Source organism: Cherax quadricarinatus, chromosome 85, assembly GCF_038502225.1.
Source record: "Cherax quadricarinatus isolate ZL_2023a chromosome 85, ASM3850222v1, whole genome shotgun sequence".
In the NCBI taxonomy this organism is placed as follows: domain Eukaryota; kingdom Metazoa; phylum Arthropoda; class Malacostraca; order Decapoda; family Parastacidae; genus Cherax; species Cherax quadricarinatus.
In genome coordinates this window covers 8,446,190-8,469,841 of record NC_091376.1, presented here as the reverse complement: position 1 = coordinate 8,469,841, position 23,652 = coordinate 8,446,190, and the positions used below count along the sequence as shown (strand labels likewise).

The window sequence follows — 23,652 nt, the reverse complement described above, 5'->3', positions numbered from 1 at the left end:
GCCTCGTAGTGTGTTGCTGTGTATACTACCGTGGCCTCGCGGTGTTACTGTGTATACTATCGTGGCCTCGCGGTGTGTTGCTGTGTATACTACGGTGGCCTCGTAGTGTGTTGCTGTGCATACTACCGTGGCCTCGCGGTGTGTTGCTGTGTATACTACCGTGGCCTCGCGGTGTGTTGCTGTGTATACTACCGTGGCCTCGTAGTGTGTTGCTGTGTATACTACCGTGGCCTCGCGGTGTGTTGCTGTGTATACTACCGTGGCCTCGCGGTGTGTTGCTGTGTATACTACCGTGGCCTCGCGGTGTGTTGCTGTGTATACTACCGTGGCCTCGCGGTGTGTTGCTGAGTATACTACCGTGGCCTCGCGGTGTGTTGCTGTGTATACTACCGTGGCCTCGTAGTGTGCTGTGTATACTACCGTGGCCTCGCGGTGTGTTGCTGTGTATACTACCGTGGCCTCGTAGTGTGTTGCTGTGTATACTACCGTGGCCTCGTAGTGTGTTGCTGTGTATACTACCGTGGCCTCGCAGTGTGTTGCTCTGTATACTACCGTGGCCTCGCAGTGTGTTGCTGTGTATACTACCGTGGCCTCGCGATGTGTTACTGTGTATACTACCGTGGCCTCGTAGTGTTTTGCTGTGTATACTACCGTGGCCTCGTAGTGTTTTGCTGTGTATACTACCGTGGCATCGTGATGTGTTGCTGTGTATACTACCGTGGCCTCGCGATGTGTTGCTGTGTATACTACAGTGGCCTCGTAGTGTGTTGCTGTGTATACTATCGTGGCCTCGCGGTGTTACTGTGTATACTACCGTGGCCTCGTAGTGTGTTGTTGTGCATACTACCGTGGCCTCGCGGTGTTACTGTGTATACTACCGTGGCCCCGTAGTGTGTTGCTGTGTATACTACCGTGGCCTCGCGGTGTGTTGCTGTGTATACTACCGTGGCCTCGTAGTGTGTTGCTGTGTATACTACCGTGGCCTCGCGGTGTGTTGCTGTGTATACTACCGTGGCCTCGCGGTGTGTTGCTGTGTATACTACCGTGGCCTCGCGGTGTGTTGCTGTGTATACTACCGTGGCCTCGTAGTGTGTTGCTGTGTATACTACCGTGGCCTCGCGGTGTGTTGCTGTGTATACTACCGTGGCCTCGCGGTGTGTTGCTGTGTATACTACCGTGGCCTCGTAGTGTGTTGCTGTGTATACTACCGTGGCCTCGCGGTGTGTTGCTGTGTATACTACCGTGGCCTCGCGGTGTGTTGCTGTGTATACTACCGTGGCCTCGCGGTGTGTTGCTGTGTATACTACCGTGGCCTCGCGGTGTGTTACTGTGTATACTACCGTGGCCTCGCGGTGTGTTGCTGTGTATACTACCGTGGCCTCGTAGTGTGTTGCTGTGTATACTACCGTGGCCTCGCGGTGTGTTGCTGTGTATACTACCGTGGCCTCGCGGTGTGTTACTGTGTATACTACCGTGGCCTCGTAGTGTGTTGCTGTGTATACTACCGTGGTCTCGCAGTGTATTACTGTGTATACTACCGTGGCCTCGCGGTGTGTTGCTGTGTATACTACCGTGGCCTCGCGGTGTGTTGCTGTGTATACTACCGTGGCCTCGCAGTGTGTTGCTGTGTATACTACCGTGGCCTCGCGGTGTGTTGCTGTGTATACTACCGTGGCCTCGCGGTGTGTTACTGTGTATACTACCGTGGCCTCGCGGTGTGTTGCTGTGTATACTACCGTGGCCTCGTAGTGTGTTACTGTGTATACTACCGTGGCCTCGCGGTGTGTTGCTGTGTATACTACCGTGGCCTCGCGGTGTGTTGCTGTGTATACTACCGTGGCCTCGCGGTGTGTTGCTGTGTATACTACCGTGGCCTCGCGGTGTGTTACTGTGTATACTACCGTGGCCTCGCGGTGTGTTACTGTGTATACTACCGTGGCCTCGCGGTGTGTTGCTGTGTATACTACCGTGGCCTCGCGGTGTGTTGCTGTGTATACTACCGTGGCCTCGCGGTGTGTTACTGTGTATACTACCGTGGCCTCGCGGTGTGTTGCTGTGTATACTACCGTGGCCTCGCGGTGTGTTACTGTGTATACTACCGTGGCCTCGCGGTGTGTTGCTGTGTATACTACCGTGGCCTCGCGGTGTGTTACTGTGTATACTACCGTGGCCTCGCGGTGTGTTACTGTGTATACTACCGTGGCCTCGTAGTGTGTTGCTGTGTATACTACCGTGGCCTCGCGGTGTGTTGCTGTGTATACTACCGTGGCCTCGCGGTGTGTTGCTGTGTATACTACCGTGGCCTCGCGGTGTGTTGCTGTGTATACTACCGTGGCCTCGCGGTGTGTTGCTGTGTATACTACCGTGGCCTCGCGGTGTGTTGCTGTGTATACTACCGTGGCCTCGTAGTGTGTTGCTGTGTATACTACCGTGGCCTCGCGGTGTGTTGCTGTGTATACTACCGTGGCCTCGTAGTGTGTTGCTGTGTATACTACCGTGGCCTCGCGGTGTGTTGCTGTGTATACTACCGTGGCCTCGTAGTGTGTTGCTGTGTATACTACCGTGGCCTCGTAGTGTGTTGCTGTGTATACTACCGTGGCCTCGCAGTGTGTTGCTGTGTATACTACCGTGGCCTCGCGGTGTGTTGCTGTGTATACTACCGTGGCCTCGTAGTGTGTTGCTGTGTATACTACCGTGGCCTCGTAGTGTGTTGCTGTGTATACTACCGTGGCCTCGCGGTGTGTTGCTGTGTATACTACCGTGGCCTCGTAGTGTGTTGCTGTGTATACTACCGTGGCCTCGCGGTGTGTTGCTGTGTATACTACCGTGGCCTCGTAGTGTGTTGCTGTGTATACTACCGTGGTCTCGCGGTGTGTTACTGTGTATACTACCGTGGTCTCGTGGTGTTACTGTGTATACTACCGTGGCCTCGCGGTGTGTTGCTGTGTATACTACCGTGGCCTCGTAGTGTGTTACTGTGTATACTACCGTGGCCTCGCGGTGTGTTGCTGTGTATACTACCGTGGTCTCGCGGTGTGTTGCTGTGTATACTACCGTGGCCTCGTAGTGTGTTGCTGTGTATACTACCGTGGCCTCGTAGTGTTGCTGTGTATACTACCGTGGCCTCGTAGTGTGTTGCTGTGTATACTACCGCGGCCTCGCGGTGTGTTGCTGTGTATACTACCGTGGTCTCGCGGTGTGTTGCTGTGTATACTACCGTGGCCTCGTAGTGTGTTGCTGTGTATACTACCGCGGCCTCGCGGTGTGTTGCTGTGTATACTACCGTGGTCTCGCGGTGTGTTGCTGTGTATACTACCGTGGCCTCGTAGTGTGTTGCTGTGTATACTACCGCGGCCTCGCGGTGTGTTGCTGTGTATACTACCGTGGTCTCGCGGTGTGTTGCTGTGTATACTACCGTGGCCTCGCGGTGTTACTGTGTATACTACCGTGGCCTCGCGGTGTTACTGTGTATACTACCGTGGCCTCGCGGTGTTACTGTGTATACTACCGTGGCCTCGCGGTGTGTTACTGTGTATACTACCGTGGCCTCGTAGTGTGTTGCTGTGTATACTACCGTGGCCTCGTAGTGTGTTACTGTGTATACTACCGTGGCCTCGTAGTGTGTTACTGTGTATACTACCGTGGCCTCGTAGTGTGTTACTGTGTATACTACCGTGGCCTCGTAGTGTGTTACTGTGTATACTACCGTGGCCTCGTAGTGTGTTGCTGTGTATACTACCGTGGCCTCGTAGTGTGTTGCTGTGTATACTACCGTGGCCTCGTAGTGTGTTGCTGTGTATACTACCGTGGCCTCGCGGTGTGTTGCTGTGTATACTACCGTGGCCTCGCGGTGTGTTACTGTGTATACTACCGTGGTCTCGCGGTGTGTTGCTGTGTATACTACCGTGGCCTCGTAGTGTGTTACTGTGTATACTACCGTGGCCTCGCGGTGTGTTGCTGTGTATACTACCGTGGCCTCGTAGTGTGTTACTGTGTATACTACCGTGGTCTCGCGGTGTGTTGCTGTGTATACTACCGTGGCCTCGTAGTGTGTTACTGTGTATACTACCGTGGCCTCGTAGTGTGTTACTGTGTATACTACCGTGGCCTCGTAGTGTGTTACTGTGTATACTACCGTGGTCTCGCGGTGTGTTGCTGTGTATACTACCGTGGCCTCGTAGTGTGTTGCTGTGTATACTACCGCGGCCTCGCGGTGTGTTGCTGTGTATACTACCGTGGTCTCGCGGTGTGTTGCTGTGTATACTACCGTGGCCTCGGGGTGTTAATGTGTATACTACCGTGGCCTCGCGGTGTTACTGTGTATACTACCGTGGCCTCGTAGTGTTACTGTGTATACTACCGTGGCCTCGTAGTGTGTTACTGTGTATACTACCGTGGCCTCGTAGTGTGTTACTGTGTATACTACCGTGGCCTCGTAGTGTGTTACTGTGTATACTACCGTGGCCTCGTAGTGTGTTACTGTGTATACTACCGTGGCCTCGCGGTGTGTTACTGTGTATACTACCGTGGCCTCGTAGTGTGTTACTGTGTATACTACCGTGGCCTCGTAGTGTGTTGCTGTGTATACTACCGTGGCCTCGTAGTGTGTTGCTGTGTATACTACCGTGGCCTCGCGGTGTGTTGCTGTGTATACTACCGTGGCCTCGTAGTGTGTTGCTGTGTATACTACCGTGGCCTCGCGGTGTGTTGCTGTGTATACTACCGTGGCCTCGCGGTGTGTTGCTGTGTATACTACCGTGGCCTCGCGGTGTGTTGCTGTGTATACTACCGTGGCCTCGTAGTGTGTTGCTGTGTATACTACCGTGGTCTCGCGGTGTGTTACTGTGTATACTACCGTGGTCTCGCGGTGTGTTGCTGTGTATACTACCGTGGCCTCGCGGTGTGTTGCTGTGTATACTACCGTGGCCTCGTAGTGTGTTGCTGTGTATACTACCGTGGCCTCGCGGTGTGTTGCTGTGTATACTACCGTGGCCTCGCGGTGTGTTGCTGTGTATACTACCGTGGCCTCGCGGTGTGTTGCTGTGTATACTACCGTGGCCTCGCGGTGTGTTGCTGTGTATACTACCGTGGCCTCGCGGTGTGTTGCTGTGTATACTACCGTGGCCTCGTAGTGTGTTGCTGTGTATACTACCGTGGCCTCGTAGTGTGTTGATGTGTATACTACCGTGGCCTCGCGGTGTGTTGCTGTGTATACTACCGTGGCCTCGCGGTGTGTTGCTGTGTATACTACCGTGGCCTCGCGGTGTCTTGCTGTGTATACTACCGTGGCCTCGCGGTGTGTTGCTGTGTATACTACCGTGGCCTCGCGGTGTGTTGCTGTGTATACTACCGTGGCCTCGCGGTGTGTTGCTGTGTATACTACCGTGGCCTCGCGGTGTGTTGCTGTGTATACTACCGTGGCCTCGCGGTGTGTTGCTGTGTATACTACCGTGGCCTCGCGGTGTGTTGCTGTGTATACTACCGTGGCCTCGCGGTGTGTTGCTGTGTATACTACCGTGGCCTCGCGGTGTGTTGCTGTGTATACTACCGTGGCCTCGCGGTGTGTTGCTGTGTATACTACCGTGGCCTCGCGGTGTGTTGCTGTGTATACTACCGTGGCCTCGCGGTGTGTTGCTGTGTATACTACCGTGGCCTCGTAGTGTGTTGCTGTGCATACTAGTGTGTTGCTGTGTATACTACCGTGGCCTCGCGGTGTGTTGCTGTGTATACTACCGTGGCCTCGCGGTGTGTTGCTGTGTATACTACCGTGGCCTCGCGGTGTGTTGCTGTGTATACTACCGTGGCCTCCGCTGTGCTTCGCGGTGTGTTGATGTGTATACTACCGTGGCCTCGCGGTGTGTTGCTGTGTATACTACCGTGGCCTCGCGGTGTGTTGCTGTGTATACTACCGTGGCCTCGCGGTGTGTTACTGTGTATACTACCGTGGCCTCGCGGTGTGTTGCTGTGTATACTACCGTGGCCTCGCGGTGTGTTGCTGTGTATACTACCGTGGCCTCGCGGTGTGTTGCTGTGTATACTACCGTGGCCTCGCGGTGTGTTGCTGTGTATACTACCGTGGCCTCGCGGTGTTGCTGTGTATACTACCGTGGCCTCGCGGTGTGTTGCTGTGTATACTACCGTGGCCTCGCGGTGTGTTGCTGTGTATACTACCGTGGCCTCGCGGTGTGTTGCTGTGTATACTACCGTGGCCTCGCGGTGTGTTGCTGTGTATACTACCGTGGCCTCGCGGTGTGTTGCTGTGTATACTACCGTGGCCTCGCGGTGTGTTACTGTGTATACTACCGTGGCCTCGCGGTGTGTTACTGTGTATACTACCGTGGCCTCGCGGTGTGTTACTGTGTATACTACCGTGGCCTCGCGGTGTGTTACTGTGTATACTACCGTGGCCTCGCGGTGTGTTACTGTGTATACTACCGTGGCCTCGTAGTGTGTTACTGTGTATACTACCGTGGCCTCGCGGTGTGTTACTGTGTATACTACCGTGGCCTCGCGGTGTGTTACTGTGTATACTACCGTGGCCTCGCGGTGTGTTACTGTGTATACTACCGTGGCCTCGTAGTGTGTTACTGTGTATACTACCGTGGCCTCGCGGTGTGTTACTGTGTATACTACCGTGGCCTCGCGGTCTGTTACTGTGTATACTACCGTGGCCTCGCGGTGTGTTACTGTGTATACTACCGTGGCCTCGCGGTGTGTTACTGTGTATACTACCGTGGCCTCGCGGTGTGTTACTGTGTATACTACCGTGGCCTCGTAGTGTGTTACTGTGTATACTACCGTGGCCTCGCGGTGTGTTACTGTGTATACTACCGTGGCCTCGCGGTGTGTTACTGTGTATACTACCGTGGCCTCGCGGTGTGTTACTGTGTATACTACCGTGGCCTCGTAGTGTGTTACTGTGTATACTACCGTGGCCTCGCGGTGTGTTACTGTGTATACTACCGTGGCCTCGCGGTGTGTTACTGTGTATACTACCGTGGCCTCGTAGTGTGTTGCTGTGTATACTACCGTGGCCTCGCGGTGTGTTACTGTGTATACTACCGTGGCCTCGCGGTGTGTTACTGTGTATACTACCGTGGCCTCGCGGTGTGTTACTGTGTATACTACCGTGGCCTCGCGGTGTGTTACTGTGTATACTACCGTGGCCTCGCGGTGTGTTACTGTGTATACTACCGTGGCCTCGCGGTGTGTTACTGTGTATACTACCGTGGCCTCGCGGTGTGTTACTGTGTATACTACCGTGGCCTCGCGGTGTGTTACTGTGTATACTACCGTGGCCTCGTAGTGTGTTACTGTGTATACTACCGTGGCCTCGCGGTGTGTTACTGTGTATACTACCGTGGCCTCGTAGTGTGTTGCTGTGTATACTACCGTGGCCTCGCGGTGTGTTACTGTGTATACTACCGTGGCCTCGCGGTGTGTTACTGTGTATACTACCGTGGCCTCGCGGTGTGTTACTGTGTATACTACCGTGGCCTCGCGGTGTGTTACTGTGTATACTACCGTGGCCTCGCGGTGTGTTACTGTGTATACTACCGTGGCCTCGCGGTGTGTTACTGTGTATACTACCGTGGCCTCGCGGTGTGTTACTGTGTATACTACCGTGGCCTCGCGGTGTGTTACTGTGTATACTACCGTGGCCTCGCGGTGTGTTACTGTGTATACTACCGTGGCCTCGCGGTGTGTTACTGTGTATACTACCGTGGCCTCGCGGTGTGTTACTGTGTATACTACCGTGGCCTCGCGGTGTGTTACTGTGTATACTACCGTGGCCTCGCGGTGTGTTACTGTGTATACTACCGTGGCCTCGCGGTGTGTTACTGTGTATACTACCGTGGCCTCGCGGTGTGTTACTGTGTATACTACCGTGGCCTCGCGGTGTGTTACTGTGTATACTACCGTGGCCTCGCGGTGTGTTACTGTGTATACTACCGTGGCCTCGCGGTGTGTTACTGTGTATACTACCGTGGCCTCGCGGTGTGTTACTGTGTATACTACCGTGGCCTCGCGGTGTGTTACTGTGTATACTACCGTGGCCTCGCGGTGTGTTACTGTGTATACTACCGTGGCCTCGCGGTGTGTTACTGTGTATACTACCGTGGCCTCGCGGTGTGTTACTGTGTATACTACCGTGGCCTCGCGGTGTGTTGCTGTGTATACTACCGTGGCCTCGCGGTGTGTTACTGTGTATACTACCGTGGCCTCGCGGTGTGTTACTGTGTATACTACCGTGGCCTCGCGGTGTGTTACTGTGTATACTACCGTGGCCTCGCGGTGTGTTACTGTGTATACTACCGTGGCCTCGCGGTGTGTTGCTGTGTATACTACCGTGGCCTCGTAGTGTGTTACTGTGTATACTACCGTGGCCTCGCGGTGTGTTACTGTGTATACTACCGTGGCCTCGCGGTGTGTTACTGTGTATACTACCGTGGCCTCGCGGTGTGTTGCTGTGTATACTACCGTGGCCTCGCGGTGTGTTACTGTGTATACTACCGTGGCCTCGCGGTGTGTTACTGTGTATACTACCGTGGCCTCGCGGTGTGTTACTGTGTATACTACCGTGGCCTCGCGGTGTGTTACTGTGTATACTACCGTGGCCTCGCGGTGTGTTACTGTGTATACTACCGTGGCCTCGCGGTGTGTTACTGTGTATACTACCGTGGCCTCGTAGTGTGTTGCTGTATAATCACAACTTACGTAATATATTTACAAGTTGTGAAAGATGTAATCCAACTTTTTTTTACCGATTATCAACTTTTATTTTTGTAATAAGAATATGTAAAAGATATGTCAAATATAGGGATTACAAGTGTATGTATATATATATATATATATATATATATATATATATATATATATATATATATATATATATATATATATATATATATATATATATATATATCGTCACAATCGAAATAAATCATCACGATTGTGACCAGATATAAACATGTAACTTGTTCATTATCACTAACTTGTTCATTATCACTGTAACTTGTTCATTATCACTGTAACTTGTTCATTATCAGTGTAACTTGTTCAGGTATCAAAACTTTGTGGCCCAGTTCCTGGACCCATTATGTACCTCTAATATTCTGACTACCGTCCACACCTTGGGTATGGTGTGTATAATTAAGATATTAAACTAACAAGTAAATATTGATTTCTTCAGGAATACATGTAATAAATGAGAGAGAGAGAGAGAGAGAGAGAGAGAGAGAGAGAGAGAGAGAGAGAGAGAGAGAGAGAGAGAGAGAGAGAGAGAGAGAGACTCACCTCCTTGTGACCGTGACGGAGGGGCAGCGTAGCAAAGTAGACATGAAGGTAGAACTCCAGGGTAAGAGCCTCCAGTGTAGAGGAGCTGGAGGTGGAGGTCCTCTCCCTGGCTGTCCGCCATGTCTGAGTCATCAACAACAGTCAGTGTACACTCTTCCAGAACACTGCTCAACAACTACACGAATTCACTTTTGAAGAACACTACTGAACAGCTACACAAGTACACTCTTCAAGAACACTGAACAACTATACTCTTCCAGAATACTGCTGAACAAGTACACAAGCTCACTATTGAATAACACTGCTGAACAACTACACTCTTCCAGAACATACGTGAACATGAAATACACTCTTGTAGTACACAGGTGGACAACTACACTCTTGAAGTACACAGGTGAACAAATACAGAACTACTCTCTTGTGCGCAGTAAGAATAATCACGCAATCCAATCCCAACCAACAGCCTCCCTCACTCTTAAAAGATCTAAGCTTACTGTACACAACATCCACACTTACTACTGTGCAACCTACACATTCACAGAAACATAAATTCCAATATTAACCCTGAACTAAAACATTTTCCTGATAGTTGTCTCAGGGTCCACAGGCATAACACTAGGCACAAAAATCTATACATTCCCTGTGTCCGGCTAAACCCATACAAAAATTCAATGTACGTAAAAGGCCCTAAAATCTGGAACTCCCTACTTAAAAACTCTAGAACTGCAGACACAATCATCACTTTTAAAACTACCGTCAGAAAACATCTCCCTGACACCCCACTGTCAGCTAACTACATGAAACTCACCTATTTTCTTGTATCACACACACACATAAAACAACCTAGACCTCCTCTCGATATCTGTGATTCCCCACAACTCACATTTACACTTCACCCAATTGACTATAAACATAGAAATACGTAATAAAACTATTACCTAATGAATCTTAAACTAGTCATAAGTTTGCCTGAGATACTCCAATATAGAAACTTCAATAGAAACTATGTATAGTGCCCAGACAAAACCATTCACACTGCTAAATTTATGAACGGTAATGCAGTTACTTAGACTTAATATCAACATGCTCCATAATCTGTACCAATATAGAGTTTGAATTAATGTTTGTCTGGCCGAAATGCCTAGTTTTGCTAGGTGTGATACTGGTCATCTCTGTAATTAGTATTTTGTAAAGTGTAAACCACACGTTGTGACCTTTATAGAGAACAAATTTGAGTTGATTTGAAGAACACAAGTGAACAAGTACACAACTACACTCTTGTAGAACAAGTGAACAAGTAGAAATACACTCTGGTTACCGAGTACACTAAGAGACAACACAATAAGTGTCAGGGGTCCAAGACTGTTCAACTGCCCCCCAGCATACATAAGGGATGTTACCAATAGACCCCTGACTATCTTCAAGAAGGCGCTTGACAGGCACCTGAAGTCAGTACCTGATCAGCTGGGCTGTGGTTCGTACGTCGGTTTCATGTGGCCAACAGTAACAGTCTGATTGATCAGGTCCTGATCCACCGCGAGGCCTGGTCATGGACCGGGCCGCGGAGGCGTTGACACTCGGAATACCATCCAGGTATACTTTAGGTATACCCACTGTTATTACAACTGGCCTCACACCTAACACTATAAATGGCTCTACCCACTGTCATTACGACTGGCACTTTAAATGGCCCTACTCGGTGTTATTACAACTGACACTATAAACGGCCCCACACCCTGGCATTAGACACTATAAATGGCCCTACCCACTGGTGTTACAAATGGCACTATAAATGGCCCTATATCCTGGCATTACAACTGACACTATATATGGCCTCACACCTAGCACTATAAATGGCCCTACCTACTGACACTATAAATGGCCCTACACCCTGGCACTATAAATGGCCTTACACCCTGACACTATAAATGGCCCTGCACCCTGACACTATAAATGGCTTACCTGGAAAAACTTGGCCCCCTGACCAGTGTCGTAAGAGGCCAGCAGGTCCTTCAACAGGTCATCAACTGCCGAGTTGGCCTCTGCTGCCTCGCTGTCTGCTCTGCTGGCCCTACTGCTGCTCCTGCTGTCCAGGTCCTCCCTGCTGAAGGCTAGACCCCGGGCCTGGCACTCAGACTTCAGCAGTTGGCCCACCTGGTCCATCCCAGCCCACTCCAGGTACTGTGGGAGAGGGAGAGTCAGGTCACACTATAGGTACTATGGGAGAGGGTGAGTCAGGTCACACTCCAGGTACTGTGGGAGAGGGAGAGTCAGGTCACACTATAGGTACTGTGGGAGAGGGTGAGTCAGGTCACACTCCAGGTACTGTGGGAGAGGGAGAGTCAGGTCACACTACAGGTATATTGTGGGAGAGGGTGAATCAGGTCACACTCAAGGTAATGTGGGAGGGTGAGTCAGGTCACACTCCAGGTACTGTAGGAGAGGGTGAATCAGGTCACACTCCAGGTACTATGGGAGAGGGTGAGTCAAGTCACTTTTAAGGTACTGTGAGATGAGTCAGGTTACACTACAGGTATATTGTGGGAGAGGGTGAACCAGGCCACACTCAAGGTAAGGTGGGAGGGTGTGAGTCAGGTCCCACTCCAGGTACTGTGGGAGAGTGTGAGTCAGGTCCCACTCCAGGCACTGTAAGAGGGTGTCAGGCCCCACTCCAGGTACTGTAAGAGGGTGAGTCAGGTCCCACTCCAGGTACTGTAAGAGGGTGAGTCAGGCCCCACTCCAGGTACTGTAAGAGGGTGAGTCAGGTCCCACTCCAGGTGCTGTAAGAGGGCGAGTCAGGTCCCACTCCAGGCACTGTAAGAGGGTGAGTCAGGTCCCACTCCAGGTGCTGTAAGAGGGCGAGTCAGGTCCCACTCCAGGTGCTGTAAGAGGGTGAGTCAGGTCCCACTCCAGGTACTGTAAGAGAGTGAGTCAGGTCCCACTCCAGGTACTGTAAGAGGGCGAGTCAGGTCCCACTCCAGGTACTGTAAGAGGGTGAGTCAGGTCCCACTCCAGGTACTGTAAGAGTCAGGTCCCACTTCAGGTACTGTAAGAGGGTGAGTCAGGTCCCACTCCAGGTACTGTAAGAGGTGAGTCAGGTCCCACTCCAGGTACTGTAAGAGGGTGAGTCAGGTCCCACTCCAGGTACTGTAAGAGGGTGAGTCAGGTCCCACTCCAGGTACTGTAAGAGGGTGAGTCAGGTCCCACTCCAGGTACTGTAAGAGTGAGTCAGGTCCCACTCCAGGTACTTTAAGAGTGAGTCAGGTCCCACTCCAGGTACTGTAAGAGGGTGAGTCAGGTCCCACTCCAGGTACTGTAAGAGTGAGTCAGGTCCCACTCCAGGTACTGTAAGAGGGTGAGTCAGGTCCCACTCCAGGTACTGTAAGAGAGTCAGGTCCCACTCCAGGTACTGTAAGAGGGTGAGTCAGGTCCCACTCCAGGTACTGTAAGAGGGTGAGTCAGGTCCCACTCCAGGTACTGTAAGAGGGTGAGTCAGGTCCCACTCCAGGTACTGTAAGAGTCAGGTCCCACTCCAGGTACTGGAAGAGGGTGAGTCAGGTCCCACTCCAGGTACTGTAAGAGTGAGTCAGGTCCACTCCAGGTACTGTAAGAGGGTGAGTCAGGTCCCACTCCAGGTACTGTAAGAGTGAGTCAGGTCCCACTCCAGGTACTGTAAGAGGGTGAGTCAGGTCCCACTCCAGGTACTGTAAGAGGGTGAGTCAGGTCCCACTCCAGGTACTGTAAGAGTGAGTCAGGTCCACTCCAGGTACTGTAAGAGAGTGAGTCAGGTCCCACTCCAGGTACTGTAAGAGAGTTAGTCAGGTCCCACTCCAGGTACTGTAAAAGAGTGAGTCAGGTCCCACTCCAGGTACTGTAAGAGAGTGAGTCAGGTCCCACTCCAGGTACTGTAAGAGGGTGAGTCAGGTCCCACTCCAGGTACTGTAAGAGAGTGAGTCAGGTCCCACTCCAGGTACTGTAAGAGAGCGAGTCAGGTCCCACTCCAGGCACTGTAAGAGAGTGAGTCAGGTCCCACTCCAGGTACTGTAAGAGGGTGAGTCAGGTCCCACTCCAGGTACTGTAAGAGAGTGAGTCAGGTCCCACTCCAGGTACTGTAAGAGGGTGAGTCAGGTCCCACTCCAGGTACTGTAAGAGAGTGAGTCAGGTCCCACTCCAGGTACTGTAAGAGGGCGAGTCAGGTCTCACTCCAGGTACTGTAAGAGGGTGAGTCAGGTCCCACTCCAGGTACTGTAAGAGGGTGAGTCAGGTCCCACTCCAGGTACTGTAAGAGGGTGAGTCAGGTCCCACTCCAGGTACTGTAAGAGTGAGTCAGGTCCACTCCAGGTACTGTAAGAGGGTGAGTCAGGTCCCACTCCAGGTACTGTAAGAGAGTGAGTCAGGTCCCACTCCAGGTACCGTAAGAGGGTGAGTCAGGTCCCACTCCAGGTACTGTAAGAGAGTGAGTCACGTCCCATTCCAGGTACTGTAAGAGAGTGAGTCAGGTCCCACTCCAGGTACTGTAAGAGGGTGAGTCAGGTCCCACTCCAGGTACTGTAAGAGGGTGAGTCAGGTCCCACTCCAGGTACTGTAAGAGGGTGAGTCAGGTCCCACTCCAGGTACTGTAAGAGAGTGAGTCAGGTCCCACTCCAGGTACTGTAAGAGAGAGTCAGGCCCCACTCCAGGTACTGTAAGAGGGTGAGTCAGGTCCCACTCCAGGTACTGTAAGAGGGTGAGTCAGGTCCCACTCCAGGTACTGTAAGAGGGTGAGTCAGGTCCCACTAGAGGTACTGTAAGAGTGAGTCAGGCCCCTCTCCAGGTACTGTAAGAGGGTGAGTCAGGTCCCACTCCAGGTACTGTAAGAGAGTGAGTCAGGTCCCACTCCAGGTACTGTAAGAGGGTGAGTCAGGTCCCACTCCAGGTACTGTAAGAGGGTGAGTCAGGTCCCACTCCAGGTACTGTAAGAGGGTGAGTCAGGTCCCATTCCAGGTACTGTAAGAGGGTGAGTCAGGTCCCACTCCAGGTACTGTAAGAGAGTGAGTCAGGTCCCACTCCAGGTACTGTAAGAGAGTGAGTCAGGTCCCACTCCAGGTACTGTAAGAGAGTGAGTCAGGTCCCACTCCAGGTACTGTAAGAGGGTGAGTCAGGTCCCACTCCAGGTACTGTAAGAGAGTGAGTCAGGTCCCACTCCAGGTACTGTAAGAGGGTGAGTCAGGTCCCACTCCAGGTACTGTAAGAGGGTGAGTCAGGTCCCACTCCAGGTGCTGTAAGAGGGCGAGTCAGGTCCCACTCCAGGTGCTGTAAGAGGGTGAGTCAGGTCCCACTCCAGGTGCTGTAAGAGGGCGAGTCAGGTCCCACTCCAGGTGCTGTAAGAGGGTGAGTCAGGTCCCACTCCAGGTACTGTAAGAGGGTGAGTCAGGTCCCACTCCAGGTACTGTAAGAGGGCGAGTCAGGTCCCACTCCAGGTACTGTAAGAGGGTGAGTCAAGTCCCACTCCAGGTACTGTAAGTCAGGTCCCACTTCAGGTACTGTAAGAGAGTGAGTCAGGTCCCACTCCAGGTACTTTAAGAGGGTGAGTCAGGTCCCACTCCAGGTACTGTAAGAGGGTGAGTCAGGTCCCACTCCAGGTACTGTAAGAGGGTGAGTCAGGTCCCACTCCAGGTACTGTAAGAGTGAATCAGGTCCCACTCCAGGTACTGTAAGAGAGTGAGTCAGGTCCCTCTCCAGGTACTGTAAGAGGGTGAGTCAAGTCCCACTCCAGGTACTGTAAGAGAGTGAGTCAGGTTCCACTCCAGGTACTGTAAGAGGGTGAGTCAGGTCCCACTCCAGGTACTGTAAGAGGGAGAGTCAGGTCCCACTCCAGGTACTGTAAGAGGGTGAGTCAGGTCCCACTCCAGGTACTGTAAGAGAGTGAGTCAGGTCCCACTCCAGGTACTGTAAGAGGGTGAGTCAGGTCCCACTCCAGGTACTGTAAGAGGGTGAGTCAGGAACCACTCCAGGTACTGTAAGAGAGTGAATCAGGTCCCACTCCAGGTACTGTAAGAGAGTGAGTCAGGTCCCTCTCCAGGTACTGTAAGAGGGTGAGTCAAGTCCCACTCCAGGTACTGTAAGAGAGTCAGGTCCCACTCCAGGTACTGTAAGAGGGAGAGTCAGGTCCCACTCCAGGTACTGTAAGAGTGAGTCAGGTCCCACTCCAGGTACTGTAAGAGGGTGAGTCAAGTCCCACTCCAGGTACTGTAAGAGAGTGAGTCAGGTCCCACTCCAGGTACTGTAAGAGGGAGAGTCAGGTCCCACTCCAGGTACTGTAAGAGGGTGAGTCAGGTCCCACTCCAGGTACTGTAAGAGGGTGAGTCAGGTCCCACTCCAGGTACTGTAAGAGAGTGAGTCAGGTCCCACTCCAGGTACTGTAAGAGGGTGAGTCAAGTCCCACTCCAGGTACTGTAAGAGAGTGAGTCAGGTCCCACTCCAGGTACTGTAAGAGGGAGAGTCAGCTCCCACTCGAGGTACTGTAAGAGGGCGAGTCAGGTCCCACTCCAGGTACTGTAAGAGGGTGAGTCAGGTCCCACTCCAGGTACTGTAAGAGAGTGAGTCAGGTCCCACTCCAGGTACTGTAAGAGAGTGAGTCAGGTCCCACTCCAGGTACTGTAAGAGGGTGAGTCAGGTCCCACTCCAGGTACTGTAAGAGGGTGAGTCAGGTCCCACTCCAGGTACTGTAAGAGAGTGAGTCAGGTCCCACTCCAGGTACTGTAAGAGGGTGAGTCAGGTCCCACTCCAGGTACTGTAAGAGGGTGAGTCAGGTCCCACTCCAGGTACTGTAAGAGGGTGAGTCAGGTCCCACTCCAGGTACTGTAAGAGGGTGAGTCAAGTCCCACTCCAGGTACTGTAAGAGAGTGAGTCAGGTCCCACTCCAGGTACTGTAAGAGGGAGAGTCAGGTCCCACTCCAGGTACTGTAAGAGGGTGAGTCAGGTCCCACTCCAGGTACTGTAAAAGGGTGAGTCAGGTCCCACTCCAGGTACTGTAAGAGAGTGAGTCAGGTCCCACTCCAGGTACTGTAAGAGAGTGAGTCAGGTCCCACTCCAGGTACTGTAAGAGGGTGAGTCAGGTCCCACTCCAGATACTGTAAGAGGGTGAGTCAGGTCCCACTCCAGGTACTGTAAGAGTGAGTCAGGTCCCACTCCAGGTACTGTAAGAGGGTGAGTCAGGTCCCACTCCAGGTACTGTAAGAGGGTGAGTCAGGTCCCACTCCAGGTACTGTAAGAGGGTGAGTCAGGTCCCACTCCAGGTACTGTAAGAGTGAGTCAGGTCCCACTCCAGGTACTGTAAGAGTCAGGTCCCACTCCAGGTACTGTAAGAGGGTGAGTCAGGTCCCACTCCAGGTACTGTAAGAGTCAGGTCCACTCCAGGTACTGTAAGAGGGTGAGTCAGGTCCCACTCCAGGTACTGTAAGAGAGTGAGTCAGGTCCCACTCCAGGTACTGTAAGAGGGTGAGTCAGGTCCCACTCCAGGTACTGTAAAAGAGTGAGTCAGGTCCCATTCCAGGTACTGTAAGAGTCAGGTCCCACTCCAGGTACTGTAAGAGGGTGAGTCAGGTCCCACTCCAGGTACTGTAAGAGGGTGAGTCAGGTCCCACTCCAGGTACTGTAAGAGGGTGAGTCAGGTCCCACTCCAGGTACTGTAAGAGAGTGAGTCAGGTCCCACTCCAGGTACTGTAAGAGTGAGTCAGGCCCCACTCCAGGTACTGTAAGAGGGTGAGTCAGATCCCACTCCAGGTACTGTAAGAGGGTGAGTCAGGTCCCACTCCAGGTACTGTAAGAGGGTGAGTCAGGTCCCACTCCAGGTACTGTAAGAGGGTGAGTCAGGTCCCACTCCAGGTACTGTAAGAGGGTGAGTCAGGTCCCACTCCAGGTACTGTAAGAGGGTGAGTCAGGTCCCACTCCAGGTACTGTAAGAGTCAGGTCCACTCCAGGTACTGTAAGAGGGTGAGTCAGGTCCCACTCCAGGTACTGTAAGAGAGTGAGTCAGGTCCCACTCCAGGTACTGTAAGAGGGTGAGTCAGGTCCCACTCCAGGTACTGTAAGAGAGTGAGTCAGGTCCCATTCCAGGTACTGTAAGAGAGTGAGTCAGGTCCCACTCCAGGTACTGTAAGAGGGTGAGTCAGGTCCCACTCCAGGTACTGTAAGAGGGTGAGTCAGGTCCCACTCCAGGTACTGTAAGAGGGTGAGTCAGGTCCCACTCCAGGTACTGTAAGAGAGTGATTCAGGTCCCACTCCAGGTACTGTAAGAGTGAGTCAGGCCCCACTCCAGGTACTGTAAGAGGGTGAGTCAGGTCCCACTCCAGGTACTGTAAGAGGGTGAGTCAGGTCCCACTCCAGGTACTGTAAGAGGGTGAGTCAGGTCCCACTCCAGGTACTGTAAGAGTGAGTCAGGCCCCTCTCCAGGTACTGTAAGAGGGTGAGTCAGGTCCCACTCCAGGTACTGTAAGAGAGTGAGTCAGGTCCCACTCCAGGTACTGTAAGAGGGTGAGTCAGGTCCCACTCCAGGTACTGTAAGAGGGTGAGTCAGGTCCCACTCCAGGTACTGTAAGAGGGTGAGTCAGGTCCCACTCCAGGTACTGTAAGAGGGTGAGTCAGGTCCCACTCCAGGTACTGTAAGAGAGTGAGTCAGGTCCCACTCCAGGTACTGTAAGAGAGTGAGTCAGGTCCCACTCCAGGTACTGTAAGAGAGTGAGTCAGGTCCCACTCCAGGTACTGGAAGAGGGTGAGTCAGGTCCCACTCCAGGTACTGTAAGAGAGTGAGTCAGGTCCCACTCCAGGTACTGTAAGAGGGCGAGTCAGGTCCCACTCCAGGTACTGTAAGAGGGTGAGTCAGGTCCCACTCCAGGTACTGTAAGAGAGTGAGTCAGGTCCCATTCCAGGTACTGTAAGAGTCAGGTCCCACTCCAGGTACTGTAAGAGGGTGAGTCAGGTCCCACTCCAGGTACTGTAAGAGTGAGTCAGGCCCCTCTCCAGGTACTGTAAGAGGGTGAGTCAGGTCCCACTCCAGGTACTGTAAGAGAGTGAGTCAGGTCCCACTCCAGGTACTGTAAGAGGGTGAGTCAGGTCCCACTCCAGGTACTGTAAGAGGGTGAGTCAGGTCCCACTCCAGGTACTGTAAGAGAGTGAGTCAGGTCCCACTCCAGGTACTGTAAGAGGGTGAGTCAGGTCCCACTCCAGGTACTGTAAGAGAGTGAGTCAGGTCCCACTCCAGGTACTGTAAGAGAGTGAGTCAGGTCCCACTCCAGGTACTGTAAGAGAGTGAGTCAGGTCCCACTCCAGGTACTGTAAGAGGGTGAGTCAGGTCCCACTCCAGGTACTGTAAGAGAGTGAGTCAGGTCCCACTCCAGGTACTGTAAGAGGGTGAGTCAGGTCCCACTCCAGGTACTGTAAGAGTGAGTCAGGCCCCTCTCCAGGTACTGTAAGAGGGTGAGTCAGGTCCCACTCCAGGTACTGTAAGAGAGTGAGTCAGGTCCCACTCCAGGTACTGTAAGAGGGTGAGTCAGGTCCCACTCCAGGTACTGTAAGAGAGTGAGTCAGGTCCCACTCCAGGTACTGTAAGAGAGTGAGTCAGGTCCCACTCCAGGTACTGTAAGAGAGTGAGTCAGGTCCCACTCCAGGTACTGTAAGAGGGTGAGTCAGGTCCCACTCCAGGTACTGTAAGAGAGTGAGTCAGGTCCCACTCCAGGTACTGTAAGAGGGTGAGTCAGGTCCCACTCCAGGTACTGTAAGAGTGAGTCAGGCCCCTCTCCAGGTACTGTAAGAGGGTGAGTCAGGTCCCACTCCAGGTACTGTAAGAGAGTGAGTCAGGTCCCACTCCAGGTACTGTAAGAGGGTGAGTCAGGTCCCACTCCAGGTACTGTAAGAGGGTGAGTCAGGTCCCACTCCAGGTACTGTAAGAGGGTGAGTCAGGTCCCACTCCAGGTACTGTAAGAGGGTGAGTCAGGTCCCACTCCAGGTACTGTAAGAGAGTGAGTCAGGTCCCACTCCAGGTACTGTAAGAGAGTGAGTCAGGTCCCACTCCAGGTACTGTAAGAGAGTGAGTCAGGTCCCACTCCAGGTACTGTAAGAGGGTGAGTCAGGTCCCACTCCAGGTACTGTAAGAGAGTGAGTCAGGTCCCACTCCAGGTACTGTAAGAGGGCGAGTCAGGTCCCACTCCAGGTACTGTAAGAGGGTGAGTCAGGTCCCACTCCAGGTACTGTAAGAGAGTGAGTCAGGTCCCACTCCAGGTACTGTAAGAGGGTGAGTCAGGTCCCAATCCAGGTACTGGAGCAGGTAGCACAGAATACCAACGGAGGAGCTGTTGAAGGGATGTATTAATATGATAATAATATATCTCTATATCTACAAGTACATAGGCCTAGCTGACATCAATGACATACTACTATATAGAAAGCCGCTTGTTATGCTGAGCATTTCGGGAAAATCAGGTCAGTTTTTGTCCCAGGATGCGACCCACACCAGTCGACTAACACCCAAGTACCCACTTTATATCGATGGGTGAACATGGACAGCAGGTGTCTTATGGAAACACATCCTGATGTTATCCAGTCGTACCGGGGATTCGAACTCCGGACCTCAGCGTGTGCGCTGAGTGCGCTAGTGAGTGAGCTACGGGACACTCCTCTAAAAAGCCTGCCAACAAGGTACAGATGTAGAAAAGAGGTAGATTGAAATACTTTTGGCCTCCCATGTCAAATGATATTTTAGAATATGTCAAGAAATGCAATGTTTGCATGTTATATAAAGGTTATTTTTAGTGGGCCGGTTCCAATCCAGATATATCCCACTACTAGCGAACCTTGGTTAAGGGTGGGAAGATTCTCTGTAAAAACTTGCATTTGTGGTCACAGTGGTGTCTATGCTAACCTCCCTATGGTGTATAAATATACCTAGTTGGATGAATCTTATTGTAGCTAGCTGGTCCAGTGGCTAACGCGACGGTCTGGAGTTTTACGACTCACCACGAGTTCAAGCCCCGCCCATGGTATGGTTTGGTTGCAATTTTGTGATTACGATTTCCTAAGTCTTGTTAAGGGTAGTGCTAGATTTGTTGACAAATTTCCAATGTCCCCTCCAAGGCAACAAACAACTGCGTGTGATGGTAGACCATTTCACATGATACTGTGAATTAGTAATAACAGCAGATAAGAATGCTGAGGTAGTAGCCAAAGCATTTAACCCTTAAACTGTCCAAACGTAGATCTACGTTTTTTGAACATTTGAAACCATGTAAAAAAAGTAATCTTTTTTTTTTTACATTTGAAAACGTGTAAAAAACTTTGATCTACGTTTTTCTTTGTTATATTTGAAAATATATATAAAAACGTAGATCTGTCTTTGGAGCACTACGTATATGAACGTAGATCTGCTTGGACAGTTCAAGGGTTAAGGAAGGCATAATCTGCAGACACACTACTGCCAAGTCCCTCGGAACACATTGTCCCGCACCATCTTGCAGCATGGTGAAGGTCTGGTTGTGGGCGTGGATGTGGGCGGCATTCTTACCTATATCATGAGGGTGTGGATGTGGGCGGCATTCTTATCTCTATCATGAGGGTGTGGATGTGGGCGGCATTCTTACCTCTATCATGAGGGTGTGGATGTGGGCGGCATCCTTGTGGCCGCCCTGGTCCATTGTGATGCTTCTTCATTAGGTGGACCGCCCACCCTCTGGACCGCCCACGCTCTGGACCGCCCACGTCCTGGACCGCCCTAACTCACGTGTCGCAGTCTGTAAGACACTATTATTAATATTATATTTACAATTATTATTGCAATTACAATTCATTGCAATACAATTATTAATCACAATTATAAATATTACTAAAGAGCGCTAAATCTTCTAGGGCTTTGGTAGAGCAGATACTAATTTTTTTTTATTAACACATCGGCCGTCTCCCACCAAGGCAGGGTGACCCGAAAAAGAAAAACTGTCATCATTCACTCCATCACTGTCTTGCCAGAGGGATGCTTTACACTACAGTTATAAACCTGCAACATTAACACTCGTCCTTCAGAGTGCAGACACTATACTTCCCATCTCCAGGACTCAAGTCCGGCCTGCCGGTTTCCCTGAACCCCTTCATAAATGTTTCTTTGCTTACACTCCAACAGCACGTCAAGTATTAAAAACCATTTGTCTCCATTCACTCCTATCAAATACCCTCACGCATGCCTGCTGGAAGTCCAAGCCCCTCGCACACAAAACCTCCTTTACCCCCTCCCTCCAACCCTTCCTAGGACGACCCCTACCCCACCTTCCCTCCGCTATAGATTTATACACTCTCGAAGTCATTCTGTTTTGTTCCATTCTCTCTACATGTCCAAACCACCACAACAACCCTTCCTCAGCCCTCTGGATAATAGTTTTGGTAATCTCACACCTCCTCCTAATTTCCAAACTACGAATTCTCTGCATTATATTCAAACCACACCTTGTCCTCAGACGTGACATCTCTACAATTATTAATTACAATTATTATTACAATTATAATTATTATTAAAGAGTGTTAAATACTCAAGGACTCTGGTAGAACGGATACCTCCTAAATGAACCTCAGTCAAACCCAAGTCATTTCATTGTTGACTGAGGAAATGAACTGAAACATACACGGGACATGACTGCACACTCTCTGGACACCTTTACTGAAGACGTTTCAGTCTTACAACGAGAAGACCGAAACGTCATCAATAAAGACGTGGCTGTCTTCAAAAAAGCGCTGGACAGACACCTAAAGTCATTACCTGACCAGCCGGGCCGTGGTCCGGACGCCGGGTTGCGTGCGGCCAGCAGTAACAGTCTGGTTGATCAGGTCCTGAGTCACAGCGAAGCCTGGTCACAGACCGGATCTCAGGGGGCGTTGACCCCCGAAACCCTCTCCAGCTATGCCCATTATTCTCTGTCGGCCGAAATTTATGGCCTTCTCGCCACTTGATAAATAACACACTGAGTGGCAGGGCAGTATAACAACTAGGCCTACTGACCCATATCTGGTATAGGCGGAGACTTGATAAAGCCCAGTGTGTGGGGGGCGAAACGTTGTCAGAGGATCGCATTATATTGTATTTTTGCATCGTTTCGGTATTTATACCATTTATTTCCACTCAAGAATAAGTTGAAAAACTGATGATTTCTATTACAGGGGGCTTTGGGAGGCTGAAGGAAATTATGGGGGCCACAGCCCCCCCCACGTCCCGGCCACTGTTTATTACCTTGGGGATTATTCCATAAACAACAAAAAGGCATAATACCGTGACTGGAACAATACACAGGTAACCCGCACATAGGAGAGAGAAGCTTACGATGATGTTTCGGTCAGACTTGGACCATTTAGTCACAGTATGACTTTGTAAATGGTCCAAGTCGGACCGAAACGTCGTAAGCTCCTCTCTCCTATTGATGAACTGAACACTTCGACTTCAGGCTGAGGGACTGATTACCTCAAACTCCTCCTCTCCTGTCACCTTTCTGCTTTGTATTGGACTGATGAAGTCACTGTGTGGCGAAACGTTTCCTAAATAAAGATTCCCATATGTTGCATAAGTGTCTCAATCTTCAACTTGTCGGTTTTCCAAACCATTCATCATAATCTAATTCTGTCGTAGCAGCGGCCGGAGTCGGTCCAACTCTCTAATCTGAGAGATCATTGTCCTCATCGCTCTCTGGCCGTGTGGACCTGCTGCGCAGAAGCTCCTGTTTCAGTTGGTTTTCCTGCGCAGTTTTCCTGTTTTCTTCCAAGATGGCGATTTACCCGTCCACGGCTTCTGCAATGCTGCCGGCGATCATCAGAGATACTTACAGTATTGGTAATGACGAGCTGCATGGCATAGCGCTAAATGGGACTACACGAAACTTCATTAAGTTTTGTTCCATGGCTGCCTATGAACGGACGGTGGCTTTTTATCAGGAGAAGTGCCTTCCTGTGACTTCCGGGATGGAGGTACGTCTGAGGGATGCTTCACAAACATACACCTGGGTAAGGATTCGTAACGTCTCATTTGAGGTGGACGCTGTGGATGTTAGTGAGGCATTCAAGGTTTACGGTGAAGTGCATACGGCGACGTTGGGTAGATGGAAGGATGGGCTTTATGCTGGACTCCCTGGAGGTTCTCATTGAAGATGACGTTGAGGAGGGCCATTCCCTCCTACGTCGTTCTGGAGGAATTCAGGACAAAGGTATATGTCACGTATGGTGGACAATGGTGAACATGTCGCATGTGCGGAGGATTTGATCACATGGTGGCAGTGTGTGGAAAGATGGCTCCAAGATGTTCGACAGCTTTGGCAACGTCGGTGGTGTCAACCCCTTTGGAGTGTTCCTCGT

At 51.4% G+C, this 23,652-nt stretch overlaps 1 protein-coding gene across 4 annotated transcripts in view; it reads right to left on the bottom strand.

Annotated features, from left to right (window-relative positions):
- LOC128703291 (lisH domain-containing protein ARMC9-like) overlaps positions 1-23,652 on the bottom strand; it is a 157,346-nt gene that overhangs the window by 73,071 nt on the left and 60,623 nt on the right. For all 4 annotated transcript variants that reach the window (XM_070103329.1, XM_070103331.1, XM_070103330.1 and 1 more), the window contains exons 2-4: positions 20,910-21,059; positions 11,260-11,478; positions 9,298-9,420 (exon numbers count right to left, since the gene is read on the bottom strand). In XM_070103329.1, the coding sequence (XP_069959430.1) occupies positions 9,298-9,420; positions 11,260-11,478; positions 20,910-20,963 (396 nt within the window). In that variant the 5' untranslated portion in view covers positions 20,964-21,059. The remainder of the gene's footprint in view (positions 1-9,297; positions 9,421-11,259; positions 11,479-20,909; positions 21,060-23,652) is intronic.